Source organism: Rhinatrema bivittatum, chromosome 5 (genome assembly GCF_901001135.1).
Source record: "Rhinatrema bivittatum chromosome 5, aRhiBiv1.1, whole genome shotgun sequence".
Classification (NCBI taxonomy): Eukaryota; Metazoa; Chordata; class Amphibia; order Gymnophiona; family Rhinatrematidae; genus Rhinatrema; species Rhinatrema bivittatum.
Window position 1 is genome coordinate 238,315,445 of NC_042619.1, and position 21,323 is coordinate 238,336,767.

General features: G+C 42.6%; 1 protein-coding gene and 1 long non-coding RNA gene across 7 annotated transcripts in view; one reads left to right on the plus strand and one right to left on the minus strand.

Annotated features, from left to right (window-relative positions):
* The window catches only part of ITSN1 (intersectin 1), a 520,117-nt gene that overhangs the window by 385,981 nt on the left and 112,813 nt on the right, over nt 1–21,323 (minus strand). For all 5 annotated transcript variants that reach the window (XM_029603536.1, XM_029603539.1, XM_029603538.1 and 2 more), the window contains one exon: nt 739–899. In XM_029603536.1, coding sequence (XP_029459396.1) covers nt 739–899 — 161 coding nt within the window. The remainder of the gene's footprint in view (nt 1–738; nt 900–21,323) is intronic.
* Nucleotides 1–21,323, plus strand: part of LOC115092566 — a 50,444-nt gene that overhangs the window by 22,679 nt on the left and 6,442 nt on the right. The window lies entirely within an intron of this gene.

Below are 21,323 nucleotides of genomic sequence, written 5' to 3' on the forward strand. Positions count from 1 at the left end.
GAAAGAGATGGACTAAATGCATCAGCCAAAGTGGTTCAAGTTTTTAAAAAAACTCATAGTTCACATTTAATTCACCAGGAACCCAAAAAATAGTCAGTCATCTCAAGGTCACCCTCTTATTACTTCTGACCTGGATCACCGTACACATGCTAACCTCTTGGGAAAGGTACACCATCCAATAATTTTGGAGTCATCCATCCTAAATGCAGTCTATCAGTCTGAAAACTGTGCCTCTGGCACCATTGATGTCAGTTACCTTTCAAACTAAGTCCCTCAATTAAAAATACACAGGTTTCCAAGGTAAGCAGAAATTCGGATTAGTGATTTATTGCAGCAATTCCTTATCCTCCTTATTTCCTTCAAGGTATATAAGCCTCCTAAGGTACATCAGGTAAATGAATTGACATTAATGTCAATTAAACAGGACAACAAATTCTGCTGTCATTCAGATGTTGATTTAGTTGTAAGAGGCTCCTACAGCAACAACAATAAAGTGATGCCTAGAAATGTTCCACATTTACTGGAAGGTTTTATTTGGCATTTACAAAGCAAGGGCACATTTCTAAGTTTCTCAGCTAATTCTTTCTTTAATCTCCCTTCAGGGCATGGATAGGTTTTTCTACTAACAATTTTGGCAAGGCATGGAAGCCAATGTGATTTACTCTGTCCAATGTACTCTAGCATTTTAATGTGCAATTGACCATATCGAACAGAAGTAACAAAATTAAACAGACTAACCAAATCCTGCTGCACCAGGAATGGCAATGGGTGGTTGCTTCATGATGGGAGGCAGTGCAGAGGGCAGCTGGTAACCTTGAAGTTTCAGCTTGATAAGTTTCATAGCAATGGAAAACTCCAGCTGGTCCATCCTTCCATCATTATTCATGTCAGCCAGTGCCCTGTGAATAGACAGCAAGTTATTAAAAAGGATGCATAAAGCAAAGCTTTCACTTAGAAGCAAAGCCAAAAACCTGGGAAATTGGGAAGAATCGAATCTATTACAGAGCACATAACTACAAAAATCCATAGAGAAATACATAGCAAGACACAAAGAACCAGAGGACGCCGAAGGTGCTGTGGCACACCTTTTTCACATGCCAAAGGAGCACATAAAAGCAACTTGCCCCTTTGTGTGCCCCTTCATGCGTATCCTTGGGGCATTGATTCCTTCTTCCCTCTCATTCACTCTTATTGCTTTTTAATCAATGGATTAGAATAATGGATACACCAAGTTCCATAATCTGGGGTAGAGGGTGATATGCCGGCATTATGCAAAAACAGCCTGCTAGTACTACAGAGCTGTCGCGTATTTAAAAAGTGAAAGTTCATCTTCTGAATATATTTCCTTGCAACTTAGTGTATATTTAATTAATATCCAAGCTGTGAGAAAGAAAATACCTATTGTAGTCAATATACTGATAAACCTGATCTTTTCTGTGTCGCTGAGTTATGCATGGTAGAATCTGATGTGGTACTCCTAGAACAGCTGAAGGTGGCTGAATAGCAAATGTTTTCTCAGCCAAGACCTCTGAGACAGGGTGGGGAGGTTTGTTTTTTTTAAACATGGAGCTAGTATACCTAGAATCTGTTATTCATTTGGAGGCGCTAGCTACATCTTTGACTGGAGCACAACTTGTTTACTTGCCACCATTTTCTTAAATAACTATCCAACTACCTTGACTGATATGCTCTTAGGGGTAGATTTTTAAAAACATACGTGCGCACATCCATGTGCGCGCGCTACCCGATTTTATAACATGTGTGAGCCGGTGCGGGCATGTTATAAAATCGTCGGCAGTGCGTACAGGGGGGGGGGGGGGGGGGTGTCGATTTGGTCAACATTATCATGGCGACGCATCGGGGCCTTCCCCAGTTCCCTCCCAATCCGCTCCAATTTAGTTTGGTCATTTCTGCTCTTGACTATTGCTATGCATTATATCTTGGTCTACCACAGAATACTTTATGTGCTTTGCAATATGTCCAGAATCTGGCCTCCAGAATAATATTTAGAACACCTATTCAGAAGCATATTACTCTGCTGCTGGCAGCACTAAACTGGTTACCCATAATATGCCAGATTAGGTTTAAAATCCTTTTGCTGGTTTTCAAAAGGTATTAATGGCTTAGTTTCATCTACCTTTAATGCCGCATTAAAAATATATCAGCACACAAAAAATTTAAGATCAGTGTCACAGGGTCTGCTTTGTGTACCATCTTTTAAACTGATCTGACTTGACAAATACGGCAAGCAGCTATTTTGTGTTCAGGGACCAATCTTTTGGAATGCTTTGCCGAAAGAAATTAAGAGTGATGGTTCACTATTAAAATTTTATAAAATGGTGAAAGCAAACCTTTATCAGTAAGCATACAACATGTTACTAATAATTAGGGCATTTTTATATCGTTGGATCCTTGTTGTCTGCCAACAGATGGTTTACATTCAGGCAACAGAATATAGTTTGTTTTGTTTTTTTGTATTAGTAATGTATTTTTTTTTTAGTTGTATTCTTAACTAATTTTGTAATTGTTTATGGATGTTTTATACTTTTACCACTGTTTTGGTTAACTGTGTTTTTATATGTTTCATTGTGAATGTTTATAATTAATCTCTTAGAAATGTTGATAGGCAGTATATAGAAATTGAAAATAAAATAAATAAGTGGACACAGGTCCTAGGTATTTGAAGGAACTATGAGTACTTTATAAACCAATAAAGTATCTACAATCCTCTGGACAAGATCTGGTAGAGCTATCACTAAGGAATTATCATCTGCAGATGATGCATGCTAGAGCATATTCAGCTGCTGGCCCTAAGCTTTGGAAGAGCCTTCTACTATCTTTCAGATCAGAACCATTTATTAACAAATTTTGGAAAGAGTTGAAAGCACTCCTTTTCTTGCAGGCATACACTAATGTATTATAAGATTAGTGCATGAAACAAGATGAGAAAAATCGGATTAAGAATAATTTGGGGGTAATTTTAACTCTTGATGTTTTATTCTACTATAGGAAAAAATATGTTTTCCTATAGTAATCTGCCTTGCACAACATTGTTGGTAAGGACAGCATATCAATTGCTGAAATAAATTTACTTTTGAAATGTTGCACAGTACAAAAGTTGTATAATATTTGCTTTTATATAAACTTCTTTAAAAGTTTATATAAAAGCACAACATAGCTGCATAACAAAACCTATACTTTGTAAAGGCTAGCTGATTTATATCAAAATGGTTCCAGTAATTTTACAGCAGTTGAGCATGTCGTCTTAAGACCTGGCACACAAATTAGACAACTAAAAGCAAGAATGACAAGTAAACCTAGAGGTTTACTATAGCATATTTCACTCCTGTTCAGCACCAAGTTCTGGACAGCTCCCTCAGGCAAATGGCCACGTTAAAACTAACAGTACTTTTTTTTTTTTTTTTTTTTTTTAAGTGCCTTTCAAAAATGTGAAGAGTGCCAGCGGTCAGGTTTGGGAAATGGATGCTCAGTTAACCAGCGTCCATTTCCCTAACCCATGGCTGTGCGCCGGTTAGGAAAATGGACGCCGATAAATTCTGTGTCCATTTTCTTAACCCATGGACAGCTGACCTCTCCTGGGAGCCCGCTGCCAAGGAAGTGCTAGGGGTGCGCAATTGACCCTAGTGCCTCCTTGGCAGCTCAATCCCTAATTTAATTACTTCATGGCGCCCCCATGAGAAGTCCCTGGGGAGCACATTTTTTTTGCATTGGCCCCATTGGCTTTCCATCTGGATGGGCCATTATCGCGGACATTAGGGCCTAATCACACGCAATAAAGTTCTACCTCACGCGATAACAGCCTCATCGTGACGATGCCATGCTCATTAGGGGAAGGAGAGGAGTATAGGCAGGATTTGGGTGTGGTTATGGCCCGCCAGCACTGCTGGCAAAAGATGGCTTTCCATCTGGAGATGAACAAACTGGTGGAGAAAGTGAGGGTTTAGATGCATCACTTTGGAAAACAACTAGGGCTGAGATTCACTAGGCTCCTAAAATTTAGGTGCCTAAAAAGAAGGCAGCAATGGGGATGAAATTAGGGCAGGGAAAAAAAAGTTAGGAATTTGGCACTGATGTCCCACACCAGGCACCTAACTTACGGTCAGATTCCTTAAGGATTTTCTCCCATTTTAAAAGCCTTGCATGCGCAAAAAGGGCCATTTACGTGTGTAAGTGGCCTGAGCAGGAGCTATGCAAATTTTAAATAGCTGGGAAGGGCGCGCATACATCAATGTACACGTGCCCAGAAAAAGTGGGTGGAAAAGAGGCAGGGCACAGGTGTTGCAGAGGCGGGGCCAGCACTGACACGCGTAGCCTCTAATTTTCCTCAGTGCCAATTTGCTACTGTTCCTTGTTAGGCACAGGAGTACATCACGGTGGTCAGGGGTGGGGGGGCAGAGCGAGCGAGTGCACCTTTTATGGGGCTCAGTCTGATACTCTATATATGATTTGTAAATCAACTCCTTTTCATCACTTACAAGGTCAAAAATTATTTTGAGGTCAGTTTTACAGTGGATACCTCTGAATAATGTGTCTGTAACACTCCCCTAACCCCAACCCACCTCCTGAAAACTCACCCTGAATCAAAGTGTCCCCTTACAATGGTCCACATATAGAGTATCAGACTGTGCCATATAAAGATTCTCTCCGCCCCCCCCCCCCCATGGACTCCTGCGCCCAACAAGGAGCAGCAGCAAAGTGGCACACGTACGGCTCCAGACATGTGCACATGGAGAGTATTTTATAATCTACACGTGTAGGTTATAAAACAGCACGTACTTTTGTGCGTGGTGAGATATGTGTGTTTACGGGCGTGCACGCAGCCCTTTTAAAATCTACCTTTTTGTGTCTATGAGACAAACCCTTAGGGAATCAGGTACTTAACATTCCTAAATCTAGCTCAATGTCTTGCAGGTCTAAATTGAGAATCCTAAGTTTTTGGTGTCTAAATTTAGGTGAGTTTTCAACCAAAAAATTAGGCTCCTCAATTAGGTACCTAATTTAGGCTTCGAGTATTTCATTTTAAATTGAATCCCATGGGACTCAAGATACTACTGCAGCTGCACATCAAAATATGAGATGATGCCAAGATGAAACACGCAAAGCTTATTACAGATTTAGAACAAACACTGGGGTAGATATTCAAATGCTTTTTTTCTAAATTAACCGGATAGTCATATGCAGCTAACTTAGATGTGATATTCAGCCGCACAGCTAAGCCACTGAATATACGTGTATATATGAGCGCTTAGCCATATAAATTATAGCCATCTAATAAATGATCATTCTTTATTCTGCGATGGGCCATTATCACGTGCATTAGGGCCTTATCACACTTGATAAAGTCCTACCTCATGCGATAACAGCCTCATCTTGGCGATGCCATGCTAATTAGGGGAAGGAGAGGAGTATAGGCAGGATTTGGGTGGGGTTATGGCCGCCAGCACTGCAGGAAATATCACCTTTTCCCGTGGCGCTATGGGGGTGTTAGTGTGCAGCCAGCTGCCCACTATCACCTCCCGCCCCTTTTTTTTCACAACTCATCATTCTGCTATAAATATAGCAGAATGATGAATCTAGGGGTAAGTTAGGCCCATTCTATGGTAGGTCTAACTTAGCCACATAACTTATGCAGCTAAGACTAAATATCGCTAGTTAGCTGCATAACTTATACAGCTAACTCACTCTGCACCAGTCTGCCCACTAAATGCCCACAACTTATGTGGCAGCTGCTGAATACATGCCTCTGTCCAGTGGCTGCTACTTAACTGCATAAGCTATAATTACGTGGCTAAATAGCACAGACCTCATAATGCTCAAGACTTTCCAGATTTGCAAGGAAATATTTAATAGAAACTCAACAAGGAATCAATGTAGATGATTGCACCAGTACTGGCATACTATTCAATTAATCCGTTGGCAATTAAACTCGGAAAATGCATTTTCCATTACTTGCAGCTGATTAATCAAGGATGGAAGAAAGTCAACATATAGTGCATTGAACCTGTTCCAAAGGAGAGCAAGTAGGTATGAACAAGAATCCTACTGTCATGAGAGCTAAGAAAAGGCATCTGACAAAGTTTTCTATCTAGCAACACAAAAATTTCAAGAGTGGTACACAAAAAAAACAAAAAGGGTAATAAACAGATAATAAATTATATAAAAAAATATTCAGAAACATGTAAGATAAAATATTACAAATTTAATATCAATAAAAGTATAAATACAATAAAAATTCAACAAAATTAACACAGGATGGATCCAATACACTTGACATGGCTATGTTTTGACAAAGCGTCTGCATCAGAGGTCATTATATAAATGATCATTCTTAGTTCCTATGAAGAAACTATAAACATCCATGGTCAAAACTAGTAAAAATTATAACAATAAAGAATACTAAAATCATAAGAAATAAAATATAATAAACCAATAGTACTACAAAATTGAAAATACAAATTTGAAATTACCTTTTTTTTTCACTCCATAAGACGCACTTTTTCCCCCCCAAAAGTGGGGGGGGAAATGTATGTGCATCTTATGGAGCGAATATTAAAAAAAAAAAAAACCAACTAAAAATCTGACAAAACCCCCCCACCCAAGACCTGCCAAAAGTCCCTGGTAGTCCAGCGGGGGTACGGGAGCGATCTCCTGGGCTTGGGCTGTCGGCTGCCAGTAATCAAAATGGCGATCGCTCCCGAACCCCCACTGGACCACCAGGGACTTTTGGCAGGTCTTGGGGGGGGGGGGGGCAGGAGGGTGGGGGGTTGTAGTAAATTAAGTTGGCAGGTCTTGGGAGGGGTTGTTAATTTAAAGGGTTGGGAGGGGGGTTTTTTTTGGGAGGGGGTTCCCAGAGAAAGATAAAAGTTTTCTGATCTGGGGAGTGGTCTGAAATGGCCCTCCCCAGACCCGAAAACAAAATGGGGAGAAAAAAAAATATGTTATGCACTCCCCTAATTTGCTCCATAAGATGCACAGACACCCAGGGACAGAGCCGGTTTAGCATAATTTATTATTATTTTTTTAATTTTCCCCCTCTGAATCCTAGGTGCGTCTTATGGTCAGGTGTGTCTTATGGAGCGAAAAATCTACCTTATAAATGGCCTGTGACCGACGGCCCGCAAATGCGCAGTAGAGCACAGCTCTACTGCGCATGTGCGGGCAAGGACGTCGGTCAGAAAAAAAAAATGGCGGTGGTGCCGCTGCTTCTCCTCCCCAGATCTGCCGGCAGATCTCGGGGGGGGGGTGTCACTCCCGCGCCCCCCCCCCCCGAGATCTGCCGGCAGGAGCGGGAGGAGTTAATGGAGCCGGGTGAGGGTTGCGGGAAGTCGCGCTTACGGCGCCGGGAGGAAATGGAGGTGGGTGAAGGGAGGGACTGAGTGGGAGGGAGGGAGAGGGGGACTGAGTGAGTGGGAGGGAGGGAGAGGGGGGACTGAGTGGGAGGGAGTGAGGGAGAGGGGGGACTGAGTGGGAGGGAGTGAGGGAGAGGAGGGAGTGAGGGAGAGGGGGGACTGAGTGAGAGGAGAGGGAGGGTGGAGAGGAGTGGGTGGGGGAGGGGGGTGGTGAAGAGTGAGGGGAGAGAGAATGAGGGGGAGGTGAGAGACAGAGGGATGTAGCCCGTTTTAACGGGCTTTACGGCTTGTACGGTAATATAAGGTAGTAAAACATAAGAATAAATGAGGGAAAGAAATATAAGATGCCAAGAAAATAATTTAAACACAAAATATATCCATTCTTATTCATTCACTTTTTCTCTATCTATGGGGTGAATTTTAAAAGTTTGGCGCATGCCAAAGCCAGGAGATACACGCAGACATCGGGCCAGTGAACGCCACGTGGATTTTAAAAAGTGCCCGCGTACGCACGTATATCCTCAGACACAAGAAAAAAAAACCCCAAAACAAAATCTTTTTTTCTGAAAAAGGGGCAGGGCATGGGCATTCCAGGATTTATGAATGATACCAGTGTGTAATTCTTACACGCACAAGCGTGAGCCAGGGTCGCCTACCACATAACTTTACATCTGCTATGGATGGCATGTAAGTCCTAAAACAAAAAGCTAGGCTGGGGGTGGAGTCAAAATGAGACTTGCTAGGCAGCAGCTTTTTTGGAACTCTTTTTTCCTTGATCTTAATACAATGCCCTCTGAAGAGAAAGGGGAAACTCAGGCAGATTCCCTCCGTTCCTGGGTTTCACCTGACCATCATCTTGTGCCACAGATCGGATGAAATTTCATAAGAACATGCCATACTGGGTCAGACCGAGGGTCCATCAAGCCCAGCATCCTGTTTCCAACAGTGGCCAATCCAGGCCATAAGAACCTGGCAAGTACCCAAAAACCAAGTCTATCCCATGTTACTGTTGATAATAATAGCAGTGGCTATTTTCTAAGTCAACTTAATTAATAGCAGGTAATGGACCTCTCCTCCAAGAACTTATCCAATCCTTTTTTTAAACACAGCTATACTAACTGCACTAACCACATCCTCTGGCAACAAATTCCAGAGTTTAATTGTGCATTGAGTGAAAAAAACTTTCTCCGATTAGTTTTTTTTTTTTTAATTCTTTATTTATAACTTTTCTTAATTTATAAACCAACAAGCCGTAAAGCCCGTTAAAACGGGCTACATCCCTCTGTCTCTCACCTCCCCCTCATTCTCTCTCCCCTCACTCTTCACCACCCCCCTCCCCCACCCACTCCTCTCCACCCTCCCTCTCCTCTCACTCAGTCCCCCCTCTCCCTCACTCCCTCCCACTCAGTCCCCCCACTCCCTCCCTCCCACTCACTCAGTCCCCCTCTCCCTCCCACTCACTCAGTCCCCCTCTCCCTCCCTTCACCCACCTCCATTTCCTCCCGGCGCCGTAAGCGCGACTTCCCGCAACCCTCACCCGGCTCCACTAACTCCTCCCGCTCCTGCCGGCAGATCTCGGGGGGGGGTCACTCCCGCGCGCGCGGCAGTGACCCCCCCGAGATCTGCCGGCAGATCTGGGGAGGAGAAGCAGCGGCGCCGCTGCTTCTCCTCCCGCTCCTGCCGGCAGATCTCGGGGGGGGGGGGGGGCGCGGGAGTGACACCCCCCCCCCCGAGATCTGCCGGCAGATCTGGGGAGGAGAAGCAGCGGCGCCGCTGCTTCTCCTCCCGCTCCTGCGGCCCCACCGCCATTTTTTTTTTCTGATCGACATCCTTGCCCGCACATGCGCAGTAGAGCTGCGCTCTACTGCGCATTTGCGGGCCGTCGGTCACAGGCCATTTATAAGGTAGATAAGTTCATCACAGAAATAATAGATATTTCACATATCTCATAAACAGAAATAAAATAAAGATAGATATACATCAAGCAAACTATATATGTTATTATCTCTCTTTAACCTAATCAATGATTCTATTTCCAAGGAGACTTAGAATATGGGAGTTTAACAAACTTCAAATTTAAAGAAAAGAAAAACAAGATAGTTGGCCACAGCTATTCTGCTTTACTCACATTTATATCTCTGGGGATGAAGTAATTAGCTTTTTAGATTCTATAAACCTTGCTAATTGCTCTGGTGAAAAAAAGATATTACATTCATCTCTCCTTTTAACTAAGCATTTGCAGGGAAAACGTAATAAGAAAGTATACCCCAAAGCTATAACATCTTGTCTCATAACCAAAAAAATTTTATGTCTCAACTGAGTTGCTAACGCTAAATCTGGAAAGATTTTTACAGCTACTTTCTGAAATATACTTTCATAATTTTATTTACATTAAATGTTGTACTAGAGAAACCAACAGTGTTCCTTCATCAATTACTAGTAACTCAGAATTTAAGGAAATTTGTCAGATCATTTTGGAACTGCCTGTTGGAATCTCTATTTGCATTTCTGGAGGATGGCAAAAAATAACAGGTATTCACTGCTGGCATATCTAAATCAGTAAATCCCAATATCTCCTGTAGAAACTTTTTTAGGGTGAAATACGGTGTTTCTCCTACAATTCTCGGAAAGTTCAAAATGCAAAGGTTTAAACTCTTAGATGTAGATCTTTAAAAAAGTACGCCGGATTTTATAAGATACGCGCGTAGCCGCGTGTATCTTATAAAATTCGGGGTCGGCGCGCGCAAGACTGCACAAAATCGGCAGCCTGCGTGCGCCGAGCCGCGCAGCCTGCCTCCATTCCCTCCGAGGCCGCTCCGAAATCAGAGTGGCCTCAGAGGGAACTTTCCTTCCGCGTCCCCCCACCTTCCCCTCCCCTCCCTTCCCCTACCTAACCCACCCCCTGGCCCTACCTTTGTTGGGCAAGTTACGCCTGCTTGAAGCAGGCGTAACTTGCGAGCGCCGCCTCGCATCCCCCGGCACAGGCCGCAGTGCCGGGGGACTCGGGACCGCCCTCCCAGCCCACCCCCGAACCATCACCACACCCCCTCCTGCCCCTTTTACGAAGCCCCGGGACTTACGCGCTTCCTGAGGCTTTGCGCACGCCGGTGGCCTATGCAAAATAGGCCACCGGCGTGCAGGGCTTTTCAAATCTAGCCCTTAGCGTTATTCTCAAGATGTTCAATACATCTCGTTAGAATTTCTCGGTCTTTGACCACAGCTGCTTTAAATTCCTGAGTTTTCACATCTTTCTTTTCCAGTTCAGAGATCTTATTAGTTGTCTCATTTAATTTAAGTTTATTTATTTATTTAACATTTTTCTATACCGACCTTCAAGGTTGAATACCATATCAGGTCGGTTTACATCGAACAGGGGTAGATCAGTATAACGTAACATAACATAAGGAGCAAATTTTGTGGTAAGAGACAAGAGCAGAGAAGCAAAAAGTTACATAATAACAAGGACCTTGAACTTGGAAGCTGGTTCAGCTGGAAAAAGAGAAGCCTTAAGAAGGTATTAAATTAAGTACATTGTGATATGTCCAAACTAGTAAATGAGGTGAATATTGGCGGGGCGAAGTTTTCACCCAGCTCTTGATGTTGTTTTACATTAGCTTGCTCCATTTTATGATTAATTTCTGACCTAAAGCCCACTGCTAGGTCCCAGAGAGCTTCTAAGGTCACGACAGGCGGACGGGCCGGGACTCCGTCGGTCTCACTTATTTGCGCCACTTTCCCCCATACCTGCCATGTTCCACAGTCCGGGCTCAGCCGCACTCACTCCAGGAGATTGACCGAGGCTCGGTGGTACTCCTCCATTCTTTTCAGCTCTTTCAGCAAGTCCCACAACTGGGCTTACCTCCGGAGGATTCAGATCTCGCAGCGTCTCACTGACTAAGCTCCCCTCTGCTTCGAGTCCTGACACGGAAATGACATCACTTCCTGGTCCCTCATCGAAGCCTTCTCCATTCCTTCTCTGTGCAGGTGGCCTTCTCAGATCGGGACTCAGTGATGCCTCCTCTGTTGGCACGAGAGGTTCTCCCCCGCCGCTCTGCACATCAGCTACTCGGCTCCTGGCTCTTCAGCAGGTACGGACATGAAGCGCGTGATTTCCAATTGAAATGGTGAGGGTAGCGGTTCCGATGGATATACCCTCACCTTACCCTTGCGTTTGGGAGGCATAATTCAAATTAGCAAGAAAAAACTTGGAAATCAGTGGCCAATGGACTAGCATTCTCCGATTAGTTTTAAATGTGCCACATGCTAACTTCAAGGAGTGCCCCCTAGTCTATTATCCGAAAGAGTAAATAACTGATTCTCATTAACCCGTTCTAGACCTCTCATGATTTTAAACACCTCTATCATATTCCCCCTCAGCCATCTCTTTTCCAAGCTGAAAAGTCCTAACCTTTCTAGTCTTTCCTGATAGGGGAGCTGTTCCATTCCCTTTATCATTTTGGTCGCCCTTCTCTGTACCTTCTCCATCGCAAATATATCTTTTTTGAGATGCGGCGATCAGAATTGAACACAGTATTCAAGGTGCAGTCTTACCATGGAGCGATACAGAGGCATTATGACATTTTCCGTTTTATTCATCATTCCCTTCCTAATAATTCCTAACATTGTTTGCTTTTTTGACTGCCGCAGCACACTGAACTGACAATTTCAATGTATTATCCATTATGATGCCTAGATCTCTTTCTTGGGTGGTAGCTCCTAATATGGAACCTAACATTGTGTAACTATAGCATGGGTTATTTTTCCCTATATGCATCACCTTGCACTTATCCACATGAAATTTCATCTGCCATTTGGATGCCCAATTTTCCAGTCTCATGAAGTCTTCCTGCAATTTATCACAATCTGCTTGTGATTTAACTACTCTGAACAATTTTGTATCATCTGCAAATTTGATTACCTCACTCATATTTCTTTCCAGATCATTTATAAATATATTGAAAAGTACGGGTCCCAATACAGATCCCTGAGGCATTACACTGCCCACTCCCTTCCACTGAGAAAATTGTCCATTTAATCCTACTCTCTGTTTCCTGCCTTTTAGCCAGTTTGTAATCCACGAAAGGACATCGCCACCTATCCCATGACTTTTAACTTTTCTTAGAAGCCTCTCACTAGGAACTTTGTCAAACGCCTTCTGAAAATCCAAATATACTACATCTACCAGTTCACCTTTATCCACATGTTTATTAACTCCTTCAAAAAAGTGAAGATTTGTGAGGCAAGACTTGCCTTGGGTAAAGCCATGCTGACTTTGTTCCATTAAACCATGTGTTTCTATATGTTCTGTGATTTTGATATTTAGAACACTTTCCACTATTTTTCCTGGCACTGAAGTCAGGCTAACTGGTCTGTAGTTTCCCGGATCACCCCTGGAGCCCTTTTTAAATATTGGGGTTACATTAGCCACCTTCCAGTCTTCAGGTACAATGGATGATTTTAATGATAGGTTACAAATGTTTACTAATAAATCTGACATTTCATTTTTGAACTCCTTCAGAACCCTAGGGTGTAATACCATCCGGTCCAGGTGATTAACAAACTAAAGAGTAGTAAATTAGGCCTACTATATCTTCTAGGTTCAGCGTGATTTGGATCAGTCATCTGAATAATCACCCATGAAAACCTTCTCTGATATGGGTATCTTCCCAACATCCTCTTCAGTAAACACTGAAGCAAAAAAATCATTTAATCTTTCTGCGATGGCCTTATCTTCTCTAATTGCCCCTTTAACCCCTCGATCATCTAACTGTTCAACGACTCCCTCACAGGCTTTCTGCTTCAGATATATTTAAAAACATTTTTACTGTGAGCTTTTGCCTCTACGGCCAACTTCTTTTCAAATTCTCTCTTAGCCCGTCTTATCAATGTCTTACATTTAACTTGCCAACCCTTATGCATTATCTTATTTTCTTCTGTTGGATCCTTCTTCCAATTTTCGAATGAAGATCTTTTGGCTAAAATAGCTTCTTTCACCTCCCCTTTTAACCATGCCGGTGATGGTTTTGCCTTCTTTCCACCTTTCTTAATGTGTGGAATACATGTGGACTGTGCTTCTAGGATGGTTTGTTTTTGGTTTTTTCCCCCCACAATGACCACGTCTCTTGCACACTTTTTACCCTTGTAGCTGCTCCTTTCAGTTTTTTTCTAACTATTTTTCTCATTTTATCAAAGTTTCCCTTTTGAAAGTTTAGCACGAGAGCCATGGGTTTGCTTACTGTCCACCTTCCAGTCATGAAAGAGTCTTCCAGCATAATGGCAAAAATAGTTGTTCAGCATGAAGGCATAAGCTCCTGACTGCAGCAATGATGCTTATCATATGATACAGGAAGCATTCCGCTAAAGAGATGCAAGGCCTGAGATATAGCTACTTCCTTGGAAAATGGAATGAAGAAATAGGAAAACATACATCATTTCCCCCAACAGAAGATAAAATTTAGGTATGGCAGCAGGGCAGAGGCTGGCGCATACAAAAGAAAAAACATTGATGAAGGAGAAGCTTTCCCAATCTAGGATTCCAATCACTTCCTTTGAAGTAAAAAAAAAAAAAAGAGGTAGTATAAAGTGAAAAGAGTAACTGAAAAAATGAAAAAGTTAATTACCTACCTATGATGAGATACTGGTTTTCCACCCCAATAGTGAATTTAATTAATTTGTAGACTAAACAGAGACGTAAATAGTACAGATCTAAAAGAACGTCAACTGATTTTTTTCCCCAATTAGGACACAAAAATGTCCTTATTTCCCTATATTTTTTCCTTCTCTGCCTTTCCAGGATGATAGTCTAGGGGATCCTAGTCCCTACTGCTGGTAGAGGTCTGCAAAGGAAATCTTTTCCATTGCTGAACCTTTCAGTACCCTGTCTCAACAATGGATTGCCCCCGCATAAACTCATTCCCTTTTACCCTCCCCTTGCTCCAGCAGCATCACTTCTATTACAGGACCCTATGACCTAAAATACTAGCTCATCACTGGTCCAAATCTTGAACAACCTCCCACAAAAGGGCATATTCCCTAGGAACCTAGTTACAAAAGGCAGGCTGTGTGATAATACTGGTATAACACTGGAGGTATTCTACAGTCAATAAGATTTTATTCAGAGGGGGAGGAGAGGAAGGACCCTGTGTGGCGGAGTGCTCTGCAGGCTGAATCGCCATCTTTGCCGGTGCAGACGCCTCGAGAGATGTCATCCAGGAGCGCCCGGAACAGCTTAAATTCCAGGGCCCTGTGGTGCTCAGCCGCCGGCATGTGGCCGAAGCCACATGCCAAAGGGGCGCACCCCTGGGTGCAAAATGGGGAGGAAAAGAAAATCTAAAGCCTGGACCTCTTCTCCTGTTCATCCTTTATCAATAATACATGGACCTATGGATGACCACATTACTCATGTTGATGAGTCATCCAATAGAGACTGTATGGGTGAAAATTCACCCTCTGGAATATCTAAGTCCCAGTCCAACCCAGTCACCCCCTTCAACAAGCCTTAGTGTCTTTTTCTGATGATTTCACTGTATTTGTTGTGAACCCTCCCGTGGCTGGAGCCTCTCACCTTGCTCCGAGTGCTGGCCCGATTCCCCCGACGCTGCTGCTTCTCATCCCAAGCGGTCAGGAGACAGTCCACTGTTCCTCCTGCACTGCGGGCCTTGCCACCGACCAGGCCATCTTCGTGGCTCGGAAGCCACCACAGCCATCTTGCTTCGCAGCCCAGAGGTCACACTCCTCAAACGCTCTTGCGGCAGGAAACTACCTCCAGTCCCTCTTTCTGCGGCAGGGATGCCGCCTTCCCGCGTCGGGGCCTGTTCCTCTGCCCAACCCTGCTTCCAGCGACGCAGCAGCAAGGATGCCGCTGTCCATGGTCCGGCCATATTTTCCTTCCAGATTTAAAGGGCCAGTAGGGAGTGGTCTCTCTGGTTCCACCTGAAGCTCCTCCCTGGGCGTAGTCATGTTCAGCCCTACAAAAGGACTCAGGCTTCACTCCAGTTTTGCCTTCGCAAGGAGTCAGTTCCTAGCTGGACTGCTCCTGGATCCTCCGTTCCAGGAGTCTTCATGATGTCCTTCCTTGCTTCTGAAAGGCACTCTGTTCCATGTCATCCAGTCCTGATGTCTGTGCTCCAGTCCTGAGATGTTCCGTAAGTCCAAGTCCCGAGCTGTCCCCTGTTCCAAGTCTTGAGATGTTCCCATTCCTGAGATGTGTCTAGTCCTGATGCTCCATGTCCCGAATAGCATGTGCCTCTGGAGGTTCCTTGCTTTTAATCAGAGTTCCAAGTTTTATCTTCGCCTGTATCCTGTTCCAATTCCAGAGGATCCGAGGGGTTACTTCGCTCCTGTGCTGTGAGACGTCCTGAGCATGTCCTGCTCCCCTCGTGGTCTGTGACCAGCCTCTGGGCTGCGTAGGGCACCTGAGGGCCTTGCTCGCACCATTCTGTGTCCACGTCTACGTTCCAAGTTCCATGTCTGAGCCTCCTACTCTACAGCCTCCGTCTGCCCTTGTCTCCTGTCCAGCCTGCCGCCTTTGCCGTTCCCTGCAGCAGGTCCGAAAGGGCTTGGAGTGGTTAGAGGACCACTTAGAGACCAACCTTGCATGGATGGCCTCACCAAGTCTGTGCAAGTCGGCGGGGGCCTGGGTTTCCAGTTCCAGCCCAGACGTATCTTTGCTTCACCTGCCTCGGTGCTTCCTTGGAGTTCCTCTCCTGGTTCGCCAGGACCCCAGGGCACACTTCTCCCGGGGATCGGGAGCGCTCCCTAGTGTTCCCACCTACAGATCCCCAACAATATTTACATATATTTCTGACACTTCAGTGGCAGCCTCTCAATCTCATCTGACTCTAGGAAATTCTGGGGTAGGAAACCAGCCAAAGCCTAGTTCTCCAGCACTGTTGGCTTCTGGGGTTAACCCCTCATCTATCCCTCTTTCTTCAATAATTCCTTATATGAGTGTAATAGCTGAAGGAATTGAAGAACCAGTTAATGTTACTCTTTTCAATGTGTAGAGATTGTTAACTTGGATGAAAATTTATTTAGTTCTATGTCCCAGATTCATACCTTTTCAACAGAAACGAGAGCTAAGATGGAAGATCAAGATAACAGAAACAAAAATGTAGAGGGTTTAATTTCAACAATTAATTCTCAGTTCACTCCTTTGCAAGCTTTTGCATATCCTTTAAGGATAATCTTATTCTTCATAATCAGATTGATGTGTTAGAAAACGAACTGAGATCATGTAATGTACGTTTTTTAAATTTTCCTATTTCTAGATTGCTCTCTCCTAGAGAATTATTTAAGAAGTATATTTGTGAAATATTAGCTTTTGATGAAGATAAAGTTCCTGTATTACCTAAATTGTATTATCTTCCTAATAAAAAAAAGTGAATTCAGCTCAGGAAGGAGAAATGGATATCCTGGTAAGTCCAGGTATTTCTACCTTCCTAGAAAATTCACTAGATAATATTCCCACCAGAGCTACTTTGCTGGCTTCCTTTTCATTAAAGCAAGATAAAGATCTGGTTTTGTATTTTTTTTACAAATGTTTCCAATGTAAAGATGTTTTTTTGTGGGCAAAGAATTCAGATCTTTCCAGGGCTACTCAAGTCCGTAGGAAACAATTTCTCTCTTAAACAAATAGCTCTGGATATTGGTACTAGTTTTTTCCTTAAATTTCCATGTAAATGCTTAATAACCTATCAGAATAATACATTTGTTTTTTTAGATCCTTTGCAACTATAACGTTTTCTAAATGACAAGACTTAGGAATTTTTTGTAAACCTTAGTATGGCTAGAAGGGTAAATGGTGGCAGTATAGTAATTAGTTGACTCACTTAAGGATCTTATCTCTTCCTCCCTCTAGATGTGAGTTAGTAATCTGGAATTTATGGATGTATGTTTTGGATGTATTCCATGTTTAAGTAATATATATTTCCTTTTTTCCTGAATTGTTTCATTTTAAGGGCAAGTTTGCTTACCATAAACGGTGTTGTCTGTAGATAGCAGATAAATTAGCCATGCTGTCTGGGACGTCCTACGGTCCTGTAGGTGGCAGAGCTCTCAAAGTAAAGTTCTGAGTCTTGCTGTAATGTGTGCCTGCTTGGCACCTCCCCCCACCTTCCAGAGTCTCCTCAGTCCGTGATAAAGCAGAGTAGTTGGTAGCATGACTGTCCGGGGAGGTGGGAGGGTCAGCATGGCTAATTCATCTGCTATCTGCTTACCATAAACGGTGTTTTCCATAAACTTGCTCTTTTCACATAGATAAGCAAGATGAATTAGCCATGCTGTCTGGGAGTCCCCAGCTAGCAACTTGAGCGATATGTCTTTGTTAAATTTGTGATATTTCGTGCACTCAAGATGCAGAACAACACTGCGGACAGTCCTTTATGGAATAGGTGATTCAGGAGGTGTCCGCATCTAGGATTTGTTTGCCCATGGAGGCATCCGCTGCTGTGAGTTTGTCCAAACCAGTAATGAGTCGTGAAGGTATGAAGTGAGGACCAGGTTGCAGCTTTGCAAATGTCCAATATGGATATATCACTCAGGTGGTTTATGTAAGCCGCCACAGCACGCACTTGGTGCACTTTAGGAGAAGAAGTCAAGGATTCCGAACATATTTGGTAGCAAAACTGAATGCAGTTTGTGATCCAGGATGACAGAGTTCTTTTTGAAACTGGTAACCCTGGTGCATTTGGGTTAAACGAGAAGAAGAGTTGCGATGCTCTCGAATCTGAAGCAGTTCTCTGTTTATAGTAAGCCAGTGCACATTTGCAATCTAGCGTGTGTAGGTCTACACTCGGCCTCATTGGTATGAGGCTTTGCGTAATAGGTTGGAAGAGTAATCGACTGATTAAGGTGGAAAGATGAAACAACCTTGGGTAGGAAGTTAGGACGCATTCATAATGTGACTTTATCGTGGTAGAACACTAGATATGGAGAGTAGTGGACTAGTGCTTGAAGTTCACTAACACCTCTCGCCGAAGTAAGCACTACCACAAAAAGTACTTTCCATGCCAGGTATCTGGGGTAGCAGGTATCTAGAGATTTAAAGGGTGGTAGCTTAAGTTGTTCCAGTACAATGTTTAACGTAAACCCCACGGTACGGGGGTTTACGTATTGGTAGGCACAGACGCAAGATCCTTTTTATAAATCTGGAAATGAGAGGGTGAGTAGATATTGGTGCGTCATTGTGTAGAGAATGATACTCTGCAATTGAACTCAGGTGGACTCTGAGGGAGGCGGTAGCTAGTCCTCTTTGGTATAGCAGATGAAGATAAGCAAGTAATTTGTTTGGAAGGCAGGTGAATGGATCCATGTTCTTGTCCGAACACCAAGAGGCATAGCTCAACCATTTTCTTCTGTAATTTAACCTGGTAGAAGGTTTTCCAGAGGAGATTACCATATTATTTATTTAACATTTTTATATACCGAAATTCATGTAGCAAAGTTACATATCAATTCGGTTTACATTATAACATTAAACAGGCATGACCGAATGCAATTACATCGAACAGGAGAATAAACTTGGATCAAGTAAACTGGGGATTAAATAACAAAGAATACAATAAAGAATGAGTGAGGTTCTAGAGAGGACCTGGCTAAATATAAAGTAGTCATGGTACAAGGTGCACATATCTGGAAAGCTTGAGCGGAATTATTGTTATGGATAGAAAGCTTGTTCGAATAGCCAAGTTTTGAGTCTCTTTTTATAGGCAATAGGGCAAGGGCAAGCATATCTTCCAGGTGAGGCGAAAGATTTAGATTCGGAAATAATGACCTTTCAATCTCCACGCTGTGAAGTTCGGAGAGGAGTGGAGTGAATGTAGAAGGGATCCCCCTTTTCCTGGGTTAGGACACGAGGGCTGTATCTCAGTGGAACTGGAGTGTCCACTGACAGACGAATTAGGTATGCGTACAATGGTTGTCTGGGCCATGCTGGAGCTATCAGAATGAGATCCGCATTGTCCGTGATGCATTTCTCTACCATGCAAGAAATCAACGGTATTGGGGGAAAGGCGTACAGTAGGCCTTCTGACCAGTCTATGAGAAACACATCCTGCATTAGCCTTCGGGCGCTTGGCTATATCGAGCAGAAGATCGGAACTTTACAATTGCGTTCCGTGGCGAATAGGTCGATGCGTGGCCAGCCCCAGGTTTGGAAGAGCTTCAGTACTACCTTCTGATGAAGTTCCCATTCGTGGGGATGAAATATTCTGCTTAGCTTGTCTGCTCTGGTGTTGTTGATTCCAGGTAGGTAGGTGGCTTGTAGGACAATGGAGTTGTTGGCTGCCCATTCTAAGATGGTCACTGCTTCCTTGCATAGGGTCCAGGAACCGGACCCTCCTCCTTTGTTTATATAGAACATGGCCACTTGATTGTTCGTGTGGATCATGACCGTCTTTCCTTTTTTTTTTTATTCATTATTCAATTTAACGTCAAGAAAAATTTTACTTGACAGAGAATATTTGAAGTCATTAATCATAATCAAGAAATACAATATTTTATCTGAGGAACAATTTTACAATGTCAAATATAATGTCAAATATAAAGAGGCAATCCATTCCTTAAACTAATAAAATATACTTAATATTTAGGAATCCGTATACTACTGTTAGTGGTTAGGCTCTATCTTTAGAGGATAAACACAGCCCTGCTCTGGAGACAATTAACCAGACTCTAGATATCTCCTTTCTCAATTTCCTGTTCCTCTTTCTTTTTACTTAGAAATTGAGTGAGTTGAGGGGGTATGAAAAAGAAGTATTTTGTACCTTTGTATGTAATCAAACATCGACAAGGAAATTTTAAAAGGAAAGATGCCCCCAGCTATAAAGCTAAAGGCCTGAGAAGCAGGAATTGTTTCCTCTTCTTTTGAGTTGTCTTCGAGACATCAGGAAAAATCCTAATCTGCATATTTAGAAAAGTCTGCATTCTAGATAAGATATGATTTCCTTTTATGTTTGATTTTCTCTTATGTTATTTGTTCATACTACCTTTGCAGGAGCTCCCAGGGATGGTAGGGGAGAAGGGTGGGGGGTGAGGGGAACAGAAGGGGGGGGATATGTTTACACAATAACTGAGAAAAGCAGAGAATCTGTTGTAAGTCTTTATTGCATCTATTCTACTGTCAATTTTGTTATTGTACATGCTTCACAGATGCTGTATGGTTTTGTATTGTCGGTATTATCTTTCTCTAATAAACCTTAAATTTCAAAAAAAAAAAAAAAAGAAATGATGGGTGTAACTCACAGCACGGCTTAAATTCTGTACTAGCTATTTCCTAGAAGTATTGCTCCTGTTTCTTCTTGGTCTCCTTCAGATTTCTCTAAGATTTATTCAATATGAGTATAGACCAAATCATGGAATATTTTCTGTTGTATATCTTGAATGATATTGTATTTTGTTTTGATTTGGAGTACACATATTGTAATTTGATTTCTCGTAATAATTGTTTAAAATTCAATAAAATATAAATAAAAAAAAAAAAAAAAAAAAGAAAAGTCTGCATTCTATTTTTAAAAAATAGATTTAGCACCCAATCCCTATCGGGTTCTAGTGCGAACATTATTATCATAGTGGCTGGTTTGACCTGTACTGAATCTGATATCTCTAACATTTCAGATACATTTAATGAAGGTAAAATGTTTGCTTGGTCTCCCTTAACCTCTCGACTCACTTCCTTTAAACTAACACTAGTAGATTCTTTCATATTATAAGGTATATAAAATACACGGGTAACATGTGGTATATTTTCTTCCGGTACTTTCAATATTTCTCTCATTTATCTCTTATACATTTTTTTGGGAGATATAAAATGGAGTTGTGGAAAACTTACAAATCACAAATTTTTCCCTTTTAAAGTGTTCTCTATATTTTCCAATTTTATCTTTAAATTCAAGTTATCTTTAACTAAAGCTTCTTGTAAATTTTTACTTGAATCCACAATATTCTTAAATTCTA